Source organism: Scyliorhinus canicula, chromosome 3 (genome assembly GCF_902713615.1).
Source record: "Scyliorhinus canicula chromosome 3, sScyCan1.1, whole genome shotgun sequence".
Classification (NCBI taxonomy): Eukaryota; Metazoa; Chordata; class Chondrichthyes; order Carcharhiniformes; family Scyliorhinidae; genus Scyliorhinus; species Scyliorhinus canicula.
This window is the reverse complement of record NC_052148.1, coordinates 22,478,098-22,498,754: the sequence shown is the minus strand read 5'-3', so window position 1 is coordinate 22,498,754 and position 20,657 is coordinate 22,478,098. Positions and strand designations below refer to the sequence as shown.

Below are 20,657 nucleotides of genomic sequence, written 5' to 3'. Positions count from 1 at the left end.
CTGGTACTGGAGCCATTTCCAATGTTTTAGACCACAAAGAGTTTTAGTAAAATTTTGGAGGAGTGCTGCACACTGGCTGTAAATCGATAGGCAGCTTAAATCGATGGGCAGCTCACAATCACATCAAGGAAAGCATGAGAACTAATTTTTAAGAGCATAAGAACGAGGAGCAGGATTAGGCAATTCAGCTCCTTGAGCCTGTTCCACAATTCAATATGATCATGGCTGATCTCAGCTCAGCCTTATCTCCACCTCCTGCCTACTCCCCAAAACCCTTCACCCACTACTAATTAGAAACCTATCGATCTCCTCCTCAAGTTTGTTTAGCGTTCTGGACTCCACTGCACTCTGGGGTAGAGAATTCCACAGATTCACAACCCTTAGAGTAAAGTAATTCCTCCTCATTTCTGCCACCCCTTCGCCTAAAACTATGGCTTCTTGTTCTGGAATGCACCAACAAGGGGAAACATCCGCCCTACATCTATCCTGTCAATCCCCTTTAGCATTTTATATACCTCAATTAAATCTCCCTTCATTCTTCTAAACTCCAGTCGGTAAAAGTGTGATCTCTCATCATAAGATAAGTCCTTCATCCCTGGAATCAGTCGAGTGAACCTTCTCTGAACTGCCCCAAGGGCTGGTTTAGCACAGTAGGCTAAACAGCTGGCTTGTAACGCAGAACAAGGCCAGCAGCGCGGGTTCAATTCCCGTACCAGCCTCCCCGAACAGGCGTCGGAATGCGGCGACTCGGGGCTTTTCACAGTAACCTCATTGAAGCCTACTTGTATTGAATAATAATCGGTTATTGTCACATTTATATCCTTCCTCAAGTACGGGGACCAAAACTGTGCGCAGTACTCCAGGTGCGGCCTCACCAATCCCTTGCACAGTGACAACAGCACCTCCCTACTTTTATACTCTATTCCATTAGCAATAAATGCCAAAATTCCATTCACTTTCCTTATTGCCCATTGTACCTGCATACTAACTTTCTGCGATTCATTCGTGAGGACACCCTGAACATCGAAGCATCTTAGATAATGAGTTGCTTTTTTATTCCTCTGGCCAAAATGGATAACCTCACACATATCCACGGCATCCGCCAACCTTTGGCCCACTCATTTATACATCAAATAGGACCTCCCCATGATGTTTGCCTTTCTTTAATGTCTAACGTGAAGGGTAGCACCCTGACACTCCAGACACGCTTTCAGTTCCACGCTGTGAGGCAAACCACATTAGGTCCTCAAATTCTGCGATGGAGTTTGAATTTGACCCACACTGATGAGTTCACGCAACACTTAACGTGCACAGATAGTTAGGTTTATCCTGAGCAGTATCAGTGATATTTGCTGAAATAAATTCTCACACTATATCAAATCTTTCATATTACAGGGTTATGAGTCACTGTGGCCTAGCAAGCTCGATGGTCACAAGTTCAAACCCCAGCATGTTGTAGAATTTAACTCCATAAAATTTACGGGCTCGCTTCAGAAATGTAGTTTATTGAAAAAAAAAAGTGACCCAAGTTGTAAAAACCTCAAGTGGTTCACTCATGTTCTTCAATGAAGAGAATTTGACCAAGGTGTGATTCTGGTCGGACACTATCTGGTCAATTCAGTGTCTGTGCGGGGAGTGGGGGGGGGGGGGGGGGGGGGGGGGGGGGGGAGTAATAAATACAGCTTTGGCACTCTCACTGACTGTCCAAGACCAAATACAATCCACAAGCATACAAGAGTAATTTACTCAGCTGTGCTGAGGTCTCTGAGATCAGACACCTGCTGACTAACAGACCATCAAAAAACAGCTAGGAGTGTCAACTCGCTGTATAATCTCAAAATCGCTGATACTCCAAATCTATAAATTTAGATTACCCAATTATGTTTTCCAATTAAGGGGCAATTTAGCGTGGCCAATCCACCTACTCTGCACATTTTTTTGGATTGTGGGAGCGAAACCCACGCAGACACGGGGAGAATGTGCAAACTCCACACGGACAGTGACCCAGAGCCGGGATCGAACCTGGGACCTCAGCGCCGTGAGGCGGTTGTGCTAACCACTAGGCCACCGTGCTGCCCTATACTCCAAATCTTACTGAAGCTGTTTTTGATCTAAACCATTAGAAATGGCTCCAGTGCCACCGTCTGGGTTGGGGAGAATGGTGCTCGGGTTTGCTTTGATGTGGAATGCATTGGCACTGAATACTATGCAGATTTGGACAGAGGGTGAAAGGGCAGTGGGTTGGGACTGTGCTTGTGCCAACTCCTTGCAAGTGCTACCCAGTGGGTCAAAAAGTCACTTTTGGGAGTGGTTTATTGACTGCCCAATAGTAACCACGCTGTAGGTTGGGGTATACATGAAGGAATCGTCGGGGCTTATGAGAAAGGTACATAATTATGGGCAAGTTTAATCTATGTACAGATTAGATGAATCAGATTGACAAAGGCGGTTGGGATAGTTTCGAGCAGCATTTTTAAAAAAATGTGTTCATGGGATGTGGGTATCGTTGGCTGGCCTACCATTTATACCAGGGGCTGGTTTAGCACAGTGGGCTAAATAGCTAGCTTGTAATGTTAGGAAGACTGGGACTGTACTCATTGAAATTTAGAAGGATGAGGGGGGATCTTATAGAAACGTATAAAATTATGAAGGGAATAGATAGGATAGATGCGGGCAGGTTGTTTCCACTGGCGGGTGAAAGCAGAACTAAGGGGCATAGCCTCAAAATAAGGGGAAGTAGATTTAGGACTGAGCTTAGGAGGAACTTCTTTACTCAAAGGGTTTTCAATCTGTGGAATTCCTTGCCCAGTGAAGCAGTTGAGGCTCCTTCATTAAATGTTTTTAAGATAAAGATAGATAGTTTTTTGAAGAATAAAGGGATTAAGGGTTATGGAGTTCGGGCCCGAAAGTGGAGCTGAGTCCAAAAAAGATCAGCCATGATCTTACTGAATGGTGGAGCAGGCTCGAGGGGCCAGATGGCCTTCTCCTGCTCCTAGTTCTTATGTAATGTGAAACAAGGCAGTAGCGCAGGTTCAATTCCAGTACCAGCTTCCCCGAACAGGTGCCGGAATGTGGCTTTTCTCAGTAACTTCATTGAAGCCTACTTGTGACAATAAGCGATTATTATTATTGGCCATTCCTAATTGCCATTGAAGGGGCAGTTAAGAGTCACCCACATTGCTGTGGATCTGGAGTCACATATAGGCCAGACCCGATAAGGATGGCAGATTTCCTTCCCTAAAGTACATTGATGGGTTTTTATGATAATCGACAATGGTCATCATTCGACATATAATTCCATAATTCAAATTTTGTCATCTGCCGTGATGGGATTTGAACCCGGGTCCCTAGAGCTTTACCCTGACCTCTGGATTACTAGTCCAGTGACAATACCACTACACCACTGTCTGCCAGAGCCAACCAGAAATCAGGCGATACTAGATCGGCAAATGCACACGGATTAATGGATGACTTTCACATGAAGGTGGCCCTCGGTGGCAGTGATCATAACAAGATTGAATTTCACATCAGTTTGAGGGAGAGAGGAGTGTGTCTAAGACTAGTGTTTCAAACTTAAATAAAGGCAATTATGTGGGCATGAACTCGGCTGGTTGAAGTGAACTGGGAAAAATAAAGGCAATTATGTGGGCATGAACTCGGCTGGCTAAAGTGAACTGGGAAAATTAGGTTAAGGGATGGGACAGTAGAAATGCAGTGGAGGACATTTAAGGAGATATTTCCAAATACTCTGAAAATATTCCAGTGAGAATGGAAGAGTCTGGGGAGAACACAGCATCCATGGCTACCGAAGGAAGTTAAAAATAGTATAAAATTGTGAGAAAAAGCCTTTAATTCAGCTAAGATTGAAGCCACCTTAGAGGATTTGGACAGAAGGTAAAGAACAGCAAAGAAGGACTAAACGTTTAATAAGGAGGGAGAAATTAGAATATGAGAGAAAGCTAGCTAGAAATAGAAAAAGAGTATGAGCAATGTGGTTAAAGGGAAAATGGATGCCCGGAAGGAATTTGACAAGGTTCCACATCAAAGATTACTGTACAAAATAAAAGTGTAAGGGTATCATGTTAGAGGATTGGTTAATGGGCATATATAGGTCATTTCCCAATTGGCAAGATGGAGTTTAAAAAAATATTTGTTCATAGGACTTGAGCATCACTGGCTGGCCCAGCACTTATTGCCCATCCCTAATTGCCCTTGAAGGAGTAGTTAAGAGTCAACCATATTGCTGCGGGTCTGGAGTCACGTGCAGGCCAGACCAGGTAAGGACGGTAGAGTTCCTTCCTTAAAGGACATTAGTGAACCAGATGGTTTTTTGCAACAATCGGCAATGGTTTCATGGTCATAGTTCGACTTTTAATTCCAGATTTTGTATTGAATACAAATTTCACCATCTGCCGTGGCGGGATTTGAACCTGGATCCCCAGATTTCTGCTTTACTCGTCCAGTGACAATACCACTACGCCACCACCTCCCGTGCTACACGGATCAGTGCTGGGCCCTCTATTTACAATTTATATCAACGAATTGGATGAAGGGACCAGATGTATGATTGCTAAATTTGCTGATGACAGAAAGATAGGTGGGAAAGTAAATTGTGAAAAGGACAAAAGGAATCTGCAAAGGTGCATAATCGGTTCAGTGAGTGGCCAAGAATGAAGTAGATGAAGTATAATGTTTTCAAATGTAAATTGCCCACTTTGCCAGGAAGAAGAGCAAAATAGCATATTATTTATGTCTGTGCGGAGTCTGCACTTTCTACCCGTGTCTGCGGGGTTTCCTCTGGGTGCTCCAGTTTCCTACCACAAGTCCCGAAAGACGTGTTGTTGGTGAATTGGACATTCTGAATTCTCCCTCAGTGTACCCGAACAGGCACTGGAGTGTGGTGTCAGGGGCTGGTTCAGCACAGGGCTAAATAGCTGGCTTTGAAAGCAGACCAAGGCAGGCCAGCAGCACGGTTCAATTCCCGTACCAGCCTCCCCGGACAGGCGCCGGAATGTGGCGACTCGGGGCTTTTCACAGTAACTTCATTTGAAGCCTACTTATGACAATAAGCGATTTTCATTTCATTTCATTTTCACTGGGGGCTTTTCGCAGTAACTTCGTTGCAGTGTTAATGTAAACTTACTTGTGACAATAATAAAGATTGGTATTATTTAAATGGAGAAAGATTGCAAATTCTGAGGCGCAGAAGAATCTGGGTGTTATAGAATCATAGAATTCCGACAGTGCAGAAGGAGGACATTAGGCCCATCGAGTCTACAACGAATCCTGATGCATGAATCTCAGTTAAGATGCAGGTTCAGCAAGTGGTTAGAAAAGTAAATGGAATGTTGCAAGAAGAATGGAAAGTAGGGATGTTTTGCTCTAGTTATACATTGCACAGTGATTAGCACTGCTGCCTCTCAGCGCCAGGGACCCGGGTTCAATTCCGACCTTGGGTGATTGTATGGAGTTTGCACGTTCTCCCCATGTCTGCGTGGCTTTCCTCCGGGTGCTCCGGTTTCCTCCCCCCAATCTAAAGGTTTTCAGGTTGGGTGGATTGGCCATGATAAATTGTCCCAAGATGTGCAGGTTCAGGTGGGGTTACGGGGGATAGGGTGGGTGAGTATCGGGTGCTCATTCGAGGGTCGGTGCAAACCCAATGGGTCAAATGGCCTCCTTCTGCACTGTAGGGATTCTATAGACATTGGTAAGACCACATCTGGAGTATTGTGTCCAGTTGTGGTCGTCTTATTTAAGAAAGGATAGGAATGCATTATGAGCAGTCCAGGGAAGGTTCACTCGACTGAATGAGGAAAGTTATCTGATGAGGAAAGGTTGGACAGGCTGGGCTTGTAACAATTGGAGTAAGGTGATCTTATTGAAACATATAAGATCTTGAGGAGACTCGACATGGTGGATTCTGAAAGAATGTTTGCCTTGTGAGAGAGACTAGAACAAGAGGGTCGTGGTTTAAAAATAAGGGGCAGGATTATCGGTCGCCGACGCGGAAATTGCATTCGGCGATGGGCTGGAGAATCCCCGTTTCCGGTGAAATCGGGGGGGGGTGGTGCTGCTTTTGTGATGCGCCGCCCCCTCCAAAGCGGCGTACTCTAGGAGTATCGACGGCCTCCGGACGTTGCCTGAGGCCCACCCCCGATACTACACCCCCGACTGGCCGGGTTCCTGACGGTATCGGTGGCGTGTGCTATTCATTGTCGGGAACTCAGCATGGCGTCTGCAACTTCGTCCAGCAACTCCACAGTTGGGGGAGGGCCGATCCGCGGGCAGGGGGGACTTTGGCTGGGGCTGGGGGCAGGGGTGGTCCGGGGCTCTTGAGCTGGCCAAGGGGCGGGGGGATCTATTTTGCAGGCTGTGTCCGCGCATGGCCGGTGCCATGTTGCCCCGCGCGGCACTGCAGGCCGCTGCCTTGCGCATGCGCAGCTACGGGCCCGGCAATTCTCTAGGCCGTATTGGCAGCTAGAGCCGGGTGCTCTACGCTGCCGGCATGCTAGTCCCCAGCCAAACGGAGGATCGGTGCCCATTCTGCGACAAATTTTCGGTCAAAAAATAACACCTTTCCCACGCAGGCGTCAGGACATAGCCTCGGAATCGGAGAATCCAGCCTCAGGGGTCTCCCATTTAAGATGGAGATGAGAATAAATGTTTTCTCTGAGAGGCGTGAACCTGTGAAACTCTCTTCCCCAGGGAGCGGCGGGGCAGGTCATTGAATGTTTTTAAGGCCGAATTTGATTGACTGTTTTGTTGGTCAAGAATGTCAGGTTGATTCACCTGAGGAAGGAGCAGTGCTCCGAAAGCTAGTGTTTGAAACAAACCTGTTGGACTTTAACCTGGTGTTGTAAGACTTCTTACTGTGCTCGCCCCAGTCCAACACCGGCATCTCCACATCAAGGTTGTCAGGGTCGGCGGAATGTGGATTTGAGGTCAGATTAGCTATGATCTTATTGCATGGTGGAGTAGGCTTGAGGGGCCGAATGGACTACTCCTATTTAAATTGGACTTGATGGCCACAAGTGGTGTGCTCATGACATGGTCAAACAGGTTGAATACCAGCTTGTAAGTACTTCTGGTATGTCTGTTGGCTGGCAGTAAGAGTTTCTTGGTCAGCCATACTACAGAAGGCAGCGGCAGTACCTTGCCGAGCATCATCATGGACCAATCCAATGGGTGTACTTTTAAAATTCGATAGGTCCAGGAAGCGGGCGTTCGAGGAAGGCGTTGTACTCAACTGAGCCATGCTTGAGGCCTTCCACAAGTGGTGGTGGTGGGGGAGCGGGAGCTGGGGGCTGGGGTGAATCATCAACCACGGAGACACCATGTTGATATTTTATTTTGGCCACAGTGCCCCAACAGAGGCTGTCACCACTACTGCCCTGCTTGATTATTTTATTTTGCTGTTCTTTAAAAGAGCATGTAAGGGCAGCACGTTAACACAGTGGGTAGCATTGTTGCTTCACAGTGCCAGGGTTCCAAGGTCGATTCCCTGCTGGGTCACTGTCAGTGCGGAGTCTGCACATTCTCCCTGTGTCTGGGTGGGTTTCCTCCGCGTGCTCTGGTTTCCTCCCACAAGTCCCGAAAGATGTGCTGTTAGATAATTTGGACATTCTGAATTCTCCCTCTTGTGACCCGAACAGGCGGCAGAATGTGGCGACTAGGGGCTTTTCACAGTAACTTCATTGCAGTGTTAATATAAGCCTACTTGTGACAATAAAGATTATTATAAATTGGCAGCTACCTCAACTGCAGGCTATAGGAGTTTGTTTTGTGATGACGACTTTGGTCAATTTCACTTCCAGATAGAATCATAGAATACCTACAGTGTAGCTGGAGGCCATTCGGCCCATTGGGTCTGCACCGGCCCTCTGAAAAACACCCCTGCCCCGATCCTATCCCCATAATCCAGTAACCCCACTTAACCTTTTTTTGGACACTCGGGGCAATTTATCATGGCCAATCCACCTAACCTGCACATCTTTTGAACTGTGGGAGGAAACCAGAGCACCCGGAGGAAACCCACGCAGACACGGGGAGAATGTGCAACTCCACACAGACAGTTACATTTCTAGTTCATTTGAACTGATCATTTCTAGTCCGTTATCGACTTAATTCCAAGCTGAAGCGACCATCCATGTCCAATGTTTTTCTGGATTGAAAGCTACAGCAACAACCAAATTGCTAACACCGGCTTTTGCATCACTTTGGAGAAAACATAGTTATATTAGATTACAATTATTAATTTATCACCTCCTGCCTTTTCATCGGAGAGTTAGGACTTCTGAAGGAATCGACAAGATAGAACATAATGGCATCATACTGTTCAGGGGCATCTAACTAGTAATCTACTATCGAGACGTGTTCATTTCTAGTCAGTTATAGACTTCATTCTAAGCTGAAGTGACCATCCATGCCCTCTGATTCCATATTCCTTCAGCGACTGAACAAGGTTGTACCAGTAAAATACAATTTTTTGCCTCTTAGACGGGAGGCTGTGATAGTTGATGCTGCTGCCTTGATTCCAAGCTGTTTTATTCATTTTTTTTGGGATAAATTTAAAGTACCTAATTCTTTTTTTTCCCAATTAAGGGGTAATTTAGCGTGGCCAATCCACCTAACCTGCACATCTTTGGGTTGTGGGGGTGAGACCCACGCAGACAGGGGGGAGAATGTGAAAACTCCACACGGACAGTGACCCGGGGCCGGGTTCGAACCTGGGTCCTTGGGCGCCGTGAGGCAGCAGTGCTAACCTCTGTGCTACCGTGCCGCCTCCGATTCCAGTCTGTTTTTAAGTGGGATAAAATTAAATTGGGGTAAATCATCATTTTTACGTGTAAGTCCAGTAACTCCTGAGGCACAGTGAAGAGAGCGAGTGGGAGATGGGAGGGTTTAAAGCTTTAAAGAAGGCTAGGTAGAGTTGATGAAACAAAGTACAGTTTGTTTTTGTGAACCAACTTGGGATATGTACAATGTTGTGCAAAAAGACACATTGCCTGTAAACACCTAAATAAATCACATAAAGATTTTCTTTCTCATTTTGAATCAATTACGATGGTGTTGAATGAAACACAACAACAATTATTTTTAGCTCTTCTGATAACGGAGCCTCCCGTATACTGATTAGCTAGAAGGCTATTGGGGTATCTGCCAGCAAGCATTGCATCAGGCAAACTCTTCAATTATCAGGCTCTTCCTTTTCTCTTTCTTTGGTTCCCCCAGCACCGTCACACTCAATTTAAAAGCCCTTCCATCAAATCGAGGAATCCTTGTTTGAATTGACTACACGGGAGTGGATCAAAGCATGTTGCTGACATCTAGTGGGAGGGCTTCATTGTTGCTGTCATCAATTTTGAGATTTTGCTCATTTCATTTTAATCCAACGTCTCCGTGAGAGATCAAAAGAGGCTCTTTTGTCCCACAGTGGTAATCAAAGGAGATCTGGGAGTCCCCTATCTCCACGGCCAATCTCTTTCCTTCAATGTAATCAAAAACAAATTTAACTGGCCATTCTTGGCCGTTTTGTTGGATCTACTAAATGGGAATGCCAACTATGGCCGTGTATAATTTAACAAAAATCATTAGTGGGATGTAGGCTTCGCTGGCAAGACCTGCATTTATTGCCCATTCCGATTGCCCTTGAGAATTATAGAATCTCGACAGTGCAAAAAGAGGGCATTCAGCCCATCTAGTCTGCACCGGCCCTTGGAAAGAACAAGCTACCTAGGCCCAATCCTCCGCCCTATCCCCCTAACCCAGTAACACCACCTAACCTTTGGACACGATGGAGCAATTTATCATGGCCAGTCTACCAAACCTGCACATCTTTGGACTGTGGGAGGAAACCAGGGCACCCGGAGGAAACCCATGCAGACACTGGGAGAAAGTGCAAACTCCTCACAGACAGCCACCCAAGGCCAGAATTGAACCGCTGCCATCCATGTGGTGTAGATATACCCACGGTGCTGTTAGGGAGGGAGTTCCCGGATTTTGACCCAGCAGCAGTGAAGGAATGGTGATACATTTCCAAGTCGGGGTGGTGAATGACTTGGAGGTGGTGAGGTTCCCGTGTATCTGCTGTCCTTGCCCTTTTAGATGGTCGTGGGTTTGGAAGGTGCTGCCGAAGGAACCCTGGTGAGTTACTGCAGTGCATCTTGTAGATGGTACACACGGCTGCCACTGTGTCTCAGTGGTGGAGATTGAATGTTTTTGGATGTGGTGCCAATCTTTTATCCTGGATGGTGTTGAGCTTCTTGAGTTTTATTGGAGCTGCACTTATCCAGGCAAGTGGAGACTGTTCCACCACACTCCAGAGTATTACCTTGGAGGTGGAGGACAAGCTTTGGGGGGAGGGGGGGTGGTCAGGAGGTGAGTTACTCGCCACAGGATTCCGAGCTTTTGCCCTGCTCTTGTAATCACACTATTTATATGGCTAATGCAGTTCAGTTTCTGATCAATGGTAACCCCCAGGATGTTGATTGTGGGGGATTCAATGATGGTAATGCCATTGAATGTCAGGAGTGATAGTTACATCCTCATTTGTAGGAGATGGTCATCACCTGGCACTTGTGTGGCGCGAATGTAACTTGCCACTTGTCAGCCCAAGCCTGGATATTGTCCAGGTCTTGTTGCATTTGGACATGGACTGCCTCATTATCTGAGGAGTCGTGAATGGCACTGAACATTGTGCAGTCATCCGCAACATGGAGTACCACTGACCTTATTGATGAAGCAACTGAAGATGGTTTGGCCTAGGACACTACTCTGAGAAACTACTGCAGTGATGTCCTGGAGATGAGATGATTGACCTCCAATCACCACAGCCAACTTCCTTTGTGCCAGGTATGACTCCAACCAGCAGAGAGTTTCCCCCCTGATTCCTATTGACTCCAGTTTTGCTTGGGCTGATTAGTGCCATACTCGGTCAAATGCTGTCTTTATGTCAAGGGCTGTCACTCTCACCTCACCTCTGGAATTCAGGTCTTTTGGCCATGTTTGGGCCAAGATGTAATGGGGTCAGGAGCGGAATGGCTCCTGTGCTCGACATGAGTAGGTTTCTTCACTTCTGATCACTTTTTAAATAAATGAAGGCATTTCTTAACAGAATAGAGATAAGCCTCCATATATCGAGTTGGATTCGAACCATTAATGAACAGAACAACTTCAAATGCCCCTACTTGAAGGAGGTCATAAGTGTAGTTACAGTACTCATCTGGCAAAAATGGTTTTCCTCAATATTGGTGCTGGGGACATTGCTGCAGAGAATTACAAATGATTTAGACTCTGGAATTGGAAGTATGATGCCAAAGTCCAAATCTAAGGGACATAAATATAAATAAATCTAATATTTTCTGTGAATGGTAAGATTATGGACCACATTGAGTTGTTGAGGCAAATCATGTTGTTGGGGGTGGGGGATGGGTGGTGGTGGGGAAGTGGTGGGCAAAAAGACAGGGTTTTGAAGGATAATTTGATGGACTTCAATGAAGCAAGATATAAGGAGGGCTGGTGTGGAACATGGATATGTTGTTTCAGGCCAGGCCTGCTGATCCAAGTGGCCTGTTTCTGTGGTGGGGACTCTAAATAGAGCTGGATGCTAGGTAGCTGAAGGTAATATCCTTCTTGCTGGAGCTATTTTGGATCGAGCGCTTTTGCTGAATAAACAGGAACTCCCCGCAGTCTGCTGACTATCCATTCTGCCGTGCTCTTTTGAGGGAGCAGGACTGTATAATAGTCCCAAACGCCACTTATGCTTTGGGCCTATTCAGTACGAGTGATACAAATAGCCTGTGTTTATTGTTTGTGTGGTTTTGGCCTTCTCCCTTGAGGGTAGGAGTGAGCGACAGAGAAAATTTCATTGTCAGCCCGTGTAGATGCTGCTTTATGTTTGCAGGGTGGATTAAAAAAAAAACTCCAGCACTACAGGAAGAACTGGCCGCAGACAGAATCATATCTAACCAAAGCCACGTGGATTTAAACCCCTTCAATTTTTTTTATTTTTAAAAAAAGTAATAGGGCATTGCTGTTGTGGAGAAGAAGGTGGTGAGGATGCAAAATTTTGCGGAGTCATCCAGCTAAAAGGGGTGGGGGTGCATTAATCAGATGGCATGTTAGTGAGTGGGCACCCAAGCACTTTCTGCCTCCTCTCTGATAATTGAGGCCCTTAAGATAGTAATTAATGCCCACTTAAGGATCTTGTCCTGCAGACGCTTGTATTAACCTAGCTGGAATCTTGCCACGTGGGGCGACTGATGGGAAAATCCTGGTATGTTTGCTTGCAGCCTCCCCAGGCTGTCTCGTTCAAAGGCACTCAGTCCCTGATTGAGGGATCTGGCATCAGGAATTAGGGTGTGGTCTTTTAAAGCAGCCCCTTTTCCTTACTGCTGACACCCCCCCCCTCCCCGGAGACACCCTTCCTGCTATCGCGCACGTATGCTTTGGTTCCTTGTCAATCTGAGGCCTCAGGTGGGGGTAGTTCTCCTCCTTGATCTGAGGCCTTGGATGGGGTTAGTGGTCCCGCCTCGATCCGAGGGCATGGGAGCCCGTGTCTGTCCTTGCCCTGCTGCAATATTCCAATAAACCTCAACGCAAACTGGAGGAACAGCATTTCATTTTCCGGTTAGGCACACTACAGCCTTCCACCATCGAATTCAACAATTTCAGATAATTAGCTCTACCCCACCTCGACCCCTTTGTTTTCATTCCATTTCATATTAACTGTCTTTTACCTTTTATTTCTTTCTTGTCTTGCTTTCTATATATATTCCCCCCCACTCTTTCCCCCTATCTGATCCCCCCCCATTCCTTACCTTTTCTACCCTTTGCTTCCCCTTTTGCCCCCCCTTTTCTCATTTTACCTCTCTCCCACCCATATCCCCCCTCCCCCCACACATCTACATCTGTCACAGCTTACCCTCTGATTTTTGTTTCTCTGCCATTTGGCCTTTCACACCTTTTTTATTCTCCCTGGGGACTACCCTGAACACTCTCTTCCCTTGGTTTCTGTGGTGATGACTCATCTTTCATTCCCTCACCCTACAGTATAAATATCTCCCACTTTCTATGCCTTTTAGCTTTGACAAAGGGTCATCTGGACTCGAAAGGTCAGATCTTTTCTCTTCTTATAGATGCTGCCAGGCCTGTTGAGATTTTCCAGCATTTTCTTTTTTGGTGTCAGTCTTTATGTTCCCTGCAAGCTTACTTTTGTGCTTTATGTTCCCCTTCTTAATCAATCCCTTGTTCTTTTTTGCTGAATTCTCAACTGCTCCCAATCCTCAGACCTATTATTGTTCTTGGCCGATCTGTATGCTTGTTCCTTGGACTGGATACTATCTCTAATATCCTTTGTAAGCCCTGGATTGGCCCTCTTACTCAGTTTGCTTTTGTGCCAGACAGGGATGAACAGTTGCTGTAGTTTCCCCATGCATTCCTTGAATGTTTGCCATTGTCTATCCACTGTCATCCCTTTAAGTAACTCTCCCCAATCTATCAAGGCCAACTCGCCCCTCATAGCTTCATAGTTTCCTTTATTAAGATTCAGCACCCCCCCTTAGTCTCCGAATCAACTACTTCACTCTCCATCTTGATAAAACTTCTCTCATGTTATGGTCGCTCATCCCCAAGGGTCTCGCACAGCCAGATTGACAATGATTCACTTCTCATTACACAGTACCCAGTCTAAGATGGCCTGCTTTCTAGTTGGTTCCTCCACATATTGGTCAAGAAAACCATCCTGTAGACACTCCAGGAATTCATCCTCTCCGTTACAGTGGCTAATTTGTTTTGCCCAATCTATATGCAGATTAAAATCACCCATGATCACAAATATTCCCTTATTACATGCATCTCTAATTTTGTGTTTAATGACATTCCCAACATCACCACTGCACTTTGGGGGTCTATATGACACCCACTAGTGATTTTTGCCCTTTGGTATTTCTCACCTCTAGCCATACAGACTCCACATTGTCAGAGCTAAAATCCTTTCTCACTACTGTGTTAATTTCCTCTTTAACCAGCAGAGCCACGCCACCACCTTTTCCTTTTATGCCTGTCCTTCCTAAATATTGAAAACCCTGGGACATTCAGTTGCCATCTCGGGTCACCCTGCAGCCATATCTCTGTAATCCCAATTATATTGTACCCGTCTGCATCTATCTGTGTGATTAGTTCAAATGTTCCATGCATTAAGGAATAGAGCCTTTAAGTTTGTCTTTCTAACATTTTTTGTCTTGCCCCCAAACTTTTTCGCAACATGTTTGAAATTTGTGATTTGTCCTTGGTTCCTCAGCCTATCACTTTTGTTATTCCCCTTTCTACCATTTGTTATTGTCCTTGCTCCCTCTTTCTCTGACTCCTTACATAGGTTGCCATTCCCCTGGCATATTAGTTTAAACCCTCCCCAACTGCTCTGCCAAGCACTCTCTCTCTCCCCCCCCCCCCCCCCCCCCAGGACATCAATCCCATTCCTGCCCAGGTGCAACACGTCCAATTTGTACAGAGCCCAGCTCCCCCAAAACCGGTCCAAATGCTCCCCCCTGACACCATAAGACATAGGAGCAGAATTAGGCCACTCGGCCCATCGAGTCTGCTCCACCATTCAATCATGGCTGATATTTTCTCATTCCCATTCTCCTGCCTTCTCCCCATAACCCCTGATCCCCTTATTAATCATGAACCTATCTATTTCTGTCTTAAGGACACTCAAAGAAGGCCTCCACAGCCTTCTGCGGCAAAGTGTTCCACAGATTCACGACCTTCTGGCTGAAGAAATGCCTCCTCATCTCCTTTTTAAAGGATGGTCGCTTTAGTCTGAGATGGTGTCCTCTGCTTCTAGTTTTTCCTACAAGTGGAAACATCCTCTCCACGTCCACTCTATCCAGGCCTCGCAGTATCATGTAAGTTTCAATAAGATCCCCCTTCATCCTTCTAAACTCCAACGAGTACAGACCCAAAGTCCTCGAACATTCCTCATACGACAAGTTCTTCATTCCAGGGATCATTCTTGTGAACCTCCTTTGGACCCTTTCCAAGGCCAGTACATCCTTCCTTAGATACCGGGCCCAAAACTGCTCACAAGAGCCTTATACAGCCTCAGAAGTACGTACCTGGCCTTGTATTCTAGCTTTCTTGACATGAATGCTAACATTGCATTTGCCTTCCTTACTGCTGATTGAACCTGCGCATTAACCTTAAGAGAATTGTGAACAAGGACTCCGAAGTCCCTATGTGTTTCTGATTAGAAAATAGTCTATGCCGAGATTCCTCCTTCCAAAGTGCATAACCTCACACTTTTCCACATTGTATTTCATTTGCCACTTACTTGTCCAAGTCTTTCTGCAGCCCCCTTGCTTCCTCAACAACTACCTGTCCCTCCACAGATCTTTGTATCATCTGCAAACATAGCAACAGTGCCTTCAGTTCCTTCTTCCAGATCATTCATGTATATTGTGAAAAGTTGTGGTCCCAGGACAGACCCCTGAGTCACACCAATAATCACCGGCTGCCATCCTGCAAAAGACCCCTTTATCCCTCCTCTCTGCCTTCTGCCAGTCAGCTAATCCTCTACCTGTGCCAGATCTTACCCTGAACACCATGGGCTTTAAAATTATTTCATAGAATTTGCAGTGCAGAAGGAGGCCAATCGGCCCATTGAGTCTGCACCGGCTCTTGGAAAGTGCACCCTACCCAATCCCACACCTCCAACCTATCCCCATAACCCAGTTAGCCCACCCAACACGAAGGGCAATTTTGGACACTAAGGAATGAAATGAAATGAAAATCGCTTATTGTCACAAGTAGGCCTCAAAATGAAGTTACTGTGAAAAGCCCCTAGTCGCCACATTCCGGCGCCTGTTCGGGGAGGCTGGTACGGGAATTGAACCATGCTGCTGGCTTGCCTTGGTCTGCTTTTAAAGCCAGAGATTTAGCCCTGTGCTAAACAGCCTCAGTAATTTAGCATGGCCAATCCACCTAACCTGCACATCTTTGGACTGTGGGAGGAAACAGGAGCACCCGGAGCAAACCCACGCACACACTGGGAGAATGTGCAGACTCCGCACAGGCAGTGACCCAAGCCGGGAATCGAACCTGGGACCCTGGAGCTGTGAAGCAATTTAACAGTCTCCTATGCAGCACCTTGTCAAAGGCCTTCTAGAAATCTAATTAAATCACATCCACTGGTTCTCCTTTGCCTAACTTCCTTGTTACCTCTTCAAAGAATTCTTAACAGATTTGTCAGCACAATCTCCCTTTGACAAAGCCGTGCTGACTCAGTCCTATTTATCATGCACTTCCAAGTACTTTGCGATCTCATCTTTAATAACAGCCTCTAAAATCTTACCAATGACCGAATTCTGGCTCACCGGCCTATAATTTCCCGTCTTCTGCCTCCCTCCCTTCTTAAACAGGGGTGTTACATTAGCCACCTTCCAGTCCTCTGGGACCCTTCCTGCCTCCAGTGATTCCTGAAAGATCATCACTAATGCCTCCACAATTTCCTGAGCTATCTCTTTTAGGACCCTGGGGTGTAGTCCATCTGGTCAAGGTGACTTATCCACCTTCAGACCTTTCAGTTTCCCCAGAACCTTCTCCTTAGTGATGGCCACAGCACTCACCTCTGCCCCCTGCTTCTCCTGGAGCTCTGGCATCCCACTGGTATCTTCCACTGTGAAGACTGATGCAAAGTAACTATTCAGTTATTCTGCCATTTCTTTGTTTCTTATTATTACTTCTCCAGCCACATTTTCCAGTGGTCCAATATCTATTTTTGCCTCTCTCTTACCTTTTATATATTGAAAAAAATATCTTCCCATCTTCCTTTATATTACTAGCCAGCTTGCACTCATACTTCATCTTCTCCCCCTTATTGCTTTTTTAGTTGTCCACTGCTCTCTTTTAAATAATTCCAATCCTCTGGTTTCCCACTAATCCTCACCACTTTGTATGCTTTTTCTTTAGCCTTTTTGCTGTCCTTGACATCCCTTGTTAGCCATGGATGTCTTGTCCTCCCCTTAGCATGTTTCCTCCTCCTTGGGATGAATTTCTGTAGTGCCTCCCTAATAACTCCCGAAAACACCATCCCTTCAGCGACATCTTCATCCGATTGATCCTTTCATTTCTACCCTGACTAGCACGTGGCACCGGTAGTAATCCTGAGATCACTACCTTGGAGGCCCGATTTCTTAAGTTTCCTCCTCGCTCCCTGTATTCCGCTTTTAGGACCTCATCCCCTTTTTTTTTACCTCTGTTGTTTGTACCCATGTGCATCATGGCTGCTGGCTGTTCACCCTCCCCAGAATATCCTGTATCCGCTCTGAGACATCCTTGACCCTAGCACCAGGGAGGCAACATACCATCCTGGAGTCTCGTTTGCAGCCACAGAAGCCTGTCTATCTCCTTACAATTGAATCCCCTATAACTATTGCACTGGCACACTGATTACCCCTCCCCCCTGCAACAGAGCCAACCACGGTGTAACAAATTTGGCTGTTGCTGCTTTCCCCTGAGAGATCATTCCCCTCAACAGTGACCAAAACAATATATCTGTTTAGCAGGGGAATGGCCACAGGAGATTCCTGCACTACCTGCCTTGCTCTCTTGCTCTGTCTGGTGGTCACCCAGTCCCTTCCTGCCTGCGAAGTCTGAGCCTGCGGTGTGACCACCTCTCTATATGTGCTACCCACGATGCTCTCCGACTCGCGGATGCTCCACAGTGTCTCCAGCCACCGCTCCAGCTCTGAAACTCGAGCTTCCAGGAGCTGTAGCTGTAGACACTTCCGGCACTCATGCTGGCCTGGGGAACTGGAACTGCTCCGGCCTCCCACGTGGAGTAAGAGGAGCAAACCAAGACTTTGAGCTCACCTGCCATGGTTTACACCTTTAAATTAAATTAAACCTTGGAGAGTACTTTATATTAGATTAAATCCAGTTCTCTATGGTCCTTCTTTCCTGGTCCTTGTACTACCCTTAGAGATTAGAAATCAAGAAAGTATTATGAGCGATAGAAGTTAAGGACTTACCTGCTATGCACCAATCAACACTCTCCCTTTGTGGTCACCTGTCACAGGGCAAGGCCACTCAGTGGAAATTTGAGTGTAACATATCCAGGAACAAAAGCACCTGCTCCCCACCCAGCCTTGAATTCCCACTTGGCTTCAAATTCCCAGCTCCCAAACTCACTCTTCGACGTGCCTCACTCTGGATGTGTCCTGTCTGTCTCACTCGGAGTGTGCAAAGCTCACTCTAGTCCAGTGACAGTACCACTACCCCACTACCTCCTCCAGGGCCGGCTCAAGGCACCGGCAACTCGGGCAGTCGCCCGGAGCGCCATGTGCTAGGGGGCGCCAGAGACTCGGGTCCCACGCATGCGCAGTTGGGTAGGTGCCAACCAGCGCATGCGCGGTGGCCACCCTCCCCCAGGGCGGCCCCCCCCCCCGCTCGGTCCGCTCCCCCCGCCCCCCCCCTCGGTCCCCCCCCTCCCCAAGGGCGCCGAAGTTCAGCTTGCCCGGGGCGCCAGCAACCCTAGGGCCGGCGCTGACCTCCTCTCAACCTCAGTGGGCACAATGCTCCCAAAACAATTCTAAGTTCATTTGTGGCGGGTTTTTCTGCAGGTCAGTTCCAACCGCTATTCAATGACACTTATTCTTTGGGGCCTGGGGAGTTTCTCACCGCTTTTGCACTGGGGAGCTGAACTCCGAGACCGGCCCACCATTTTGAAAGGGTGCCCCAATCTCTAAGTGAGCTTGTGGGTCCCTCACACCCCCCATCCATGGGCAATGTCACCCCAACACACATGGGCACTGCCCCACACTCCCCAAGTGAGGACACCCAGCTATGGTTGGCAGCTCACCGTAAGTGGACCTTTGTCACCGGCATGCTTGATCCCGGGGAAGCCTGCCGCTGGCCTGTGGTTTTATTTTTACTTTTAAAAAATAAATTTAGAGTACCCAGATCTTTATTCCAATTAAGGGACAATTTAACGTAGCCAATCCACCTTACCTACGCACCTTTTTGGGTTGTGGGGGTGAGACCCACGCAGACACGGGGAGAATGTGCAAACTCCACATGGACAGTGACCCGGGACTGGGATCGAATCCGGGTCCTCAGCAGAGTGTGGCAGCAGTGCTAACTACTGTCAAGGTGCTGTCCCTTGGCCTGTGGTTAAAGATGCAGTGAGTAAAGAGGTGGTGTGGAAACTTGGCTCTCCAGCCCCTAGCTGAGACCCCTGTTGCCTCCACATTGCACATTGATTGCGATCCTGATGTCCTGGGCAGATGCAGAGTACAGAGCTCCGTGGGAGATGAAGTATTCTGATTTTTACCAAGATACCATGTTATTAGTAATTACTGTTTAACTTAATTACCCCTGGAGTTTTGTTTTGGTAGCGGTAGAGTGGAGTGAGCAGAGTTTTTAAACAGACATTTTGTTACTGCTCTGTATGAGTGGACACATTTTGTGGAGGTTGACTGTAGGTTCTCCAGGAATCTAAGATTAATCTCGGGGCTGTGTAAAAGCAGCCCTGAGAATAATTGTGGAGGCGTTTTAAAAAAAAAATGTTTTTCTTAAACAAAAAAATTGGATTTGGAGATTTCTTTTGAGTAATGAAACAAAAGCTCCTGAAATAGGGTAAAATCCCATTGTTTGATTGCTGGAAGCCGTCCAATTGGTAACTATGCCTATTGATTTGTGATTGGTTCAGGAAGGTGGGGAACCTTGAGGATGGACTGATAGAACATACAGTGCAGAAGGAGGCCATTCGGCCCATCGAGTCTGCACCGACCCACTTAAGCCCGCACTTCCACCCTATCCCCGGAACCCAATAACCCCTCCTAACCTTTTTTTGGTCACTAAGGGCAATTTATCATGGCCAATCCACCTAACGGCACACCCAGTGTGGACTGTGGGAGGAAACCGGAGCACCTGGAGGAAACCCACGTAGACACGGGGAGAATGTGCAGACTCAGCACAGACAGTGACCCAGTGGGGAATCGAACCTGGGACCCTGGTGCTGTGAAGCCACAGTGCTATCCACTTGTGCTACCCTGACCAATAGCAGTAGCAGGAAATGGGGCTGGTGTAGTTTGCCAGCAGGAAGTCATGTGATGCTGTCTCCAGGAATAGGTGTAAGCAGAGTTTGTAACCCCGAGTTGACTGATCTAAACTGGGTGTACTGACCTCTCTTCTTCAAATAAACCCCAGCTATTTACTGCGGGAATAAGGGCAATCTTGGTCGAGAACCTCACGAACAGGCCCATTTTATTTTGTTTCAGATGATATGCAACCTGACCGTGAAGAAGACAGCAGCGAGGGTCGAGGGCATGGAGCGGATGAAACCTATGAAACTGTAAATGCGTCCACCATGTCTGAAGACAGCCTCCGTTTCTATGTCAATGTCAGTGTGGAATTGGAGCCAAATGCAGATGGTGAGTGTAAGATATGTTGTGTTATCTTGGTACAAAAGTGGGGAGTTATTTATTTTTGTTACAATGAACTGGAATTGTGAACATCAAACACCTTCACATTCTGTTCTTTCACTCGCTGCTTCTTGCAATCCAAATGGAAAACCGTTTCCCATCTGCGTGAACCTCTGCAACCTTGTGTTAACCATCCTGAACACCCTGTTCTCGTTTGGCATTCATTTGTCACTG

The 20,657-nt window shown here is 46.8% G+C and overlaps 1 protein-coding gene across 2 annotated transcripts in view; it reads left to right on the top strand.

Annotated features, from left to right (window-relative positions):
• The window catches only part of slc4a11 (solute carrier family 4 member 11), a 237,110-nt gene that overhangs the window by 52,965 nt on the left and 163,488 nt on the right, over positions 1 to 20,657 (top strand). For both annotated transcript variants that reach the window (XM_038793208.1, XM_038793207.1), the window contains one exon: positions 20,280 to 20,432. In XM_038793208.1, coding sequence (XP_038649136.1) covers positions 20,280 to 20,432 — 153 coding nt within the window. The remainder of the gene's footprint in view (positions 1 to 20,279; positions 20,433 to 20,657) is intronic.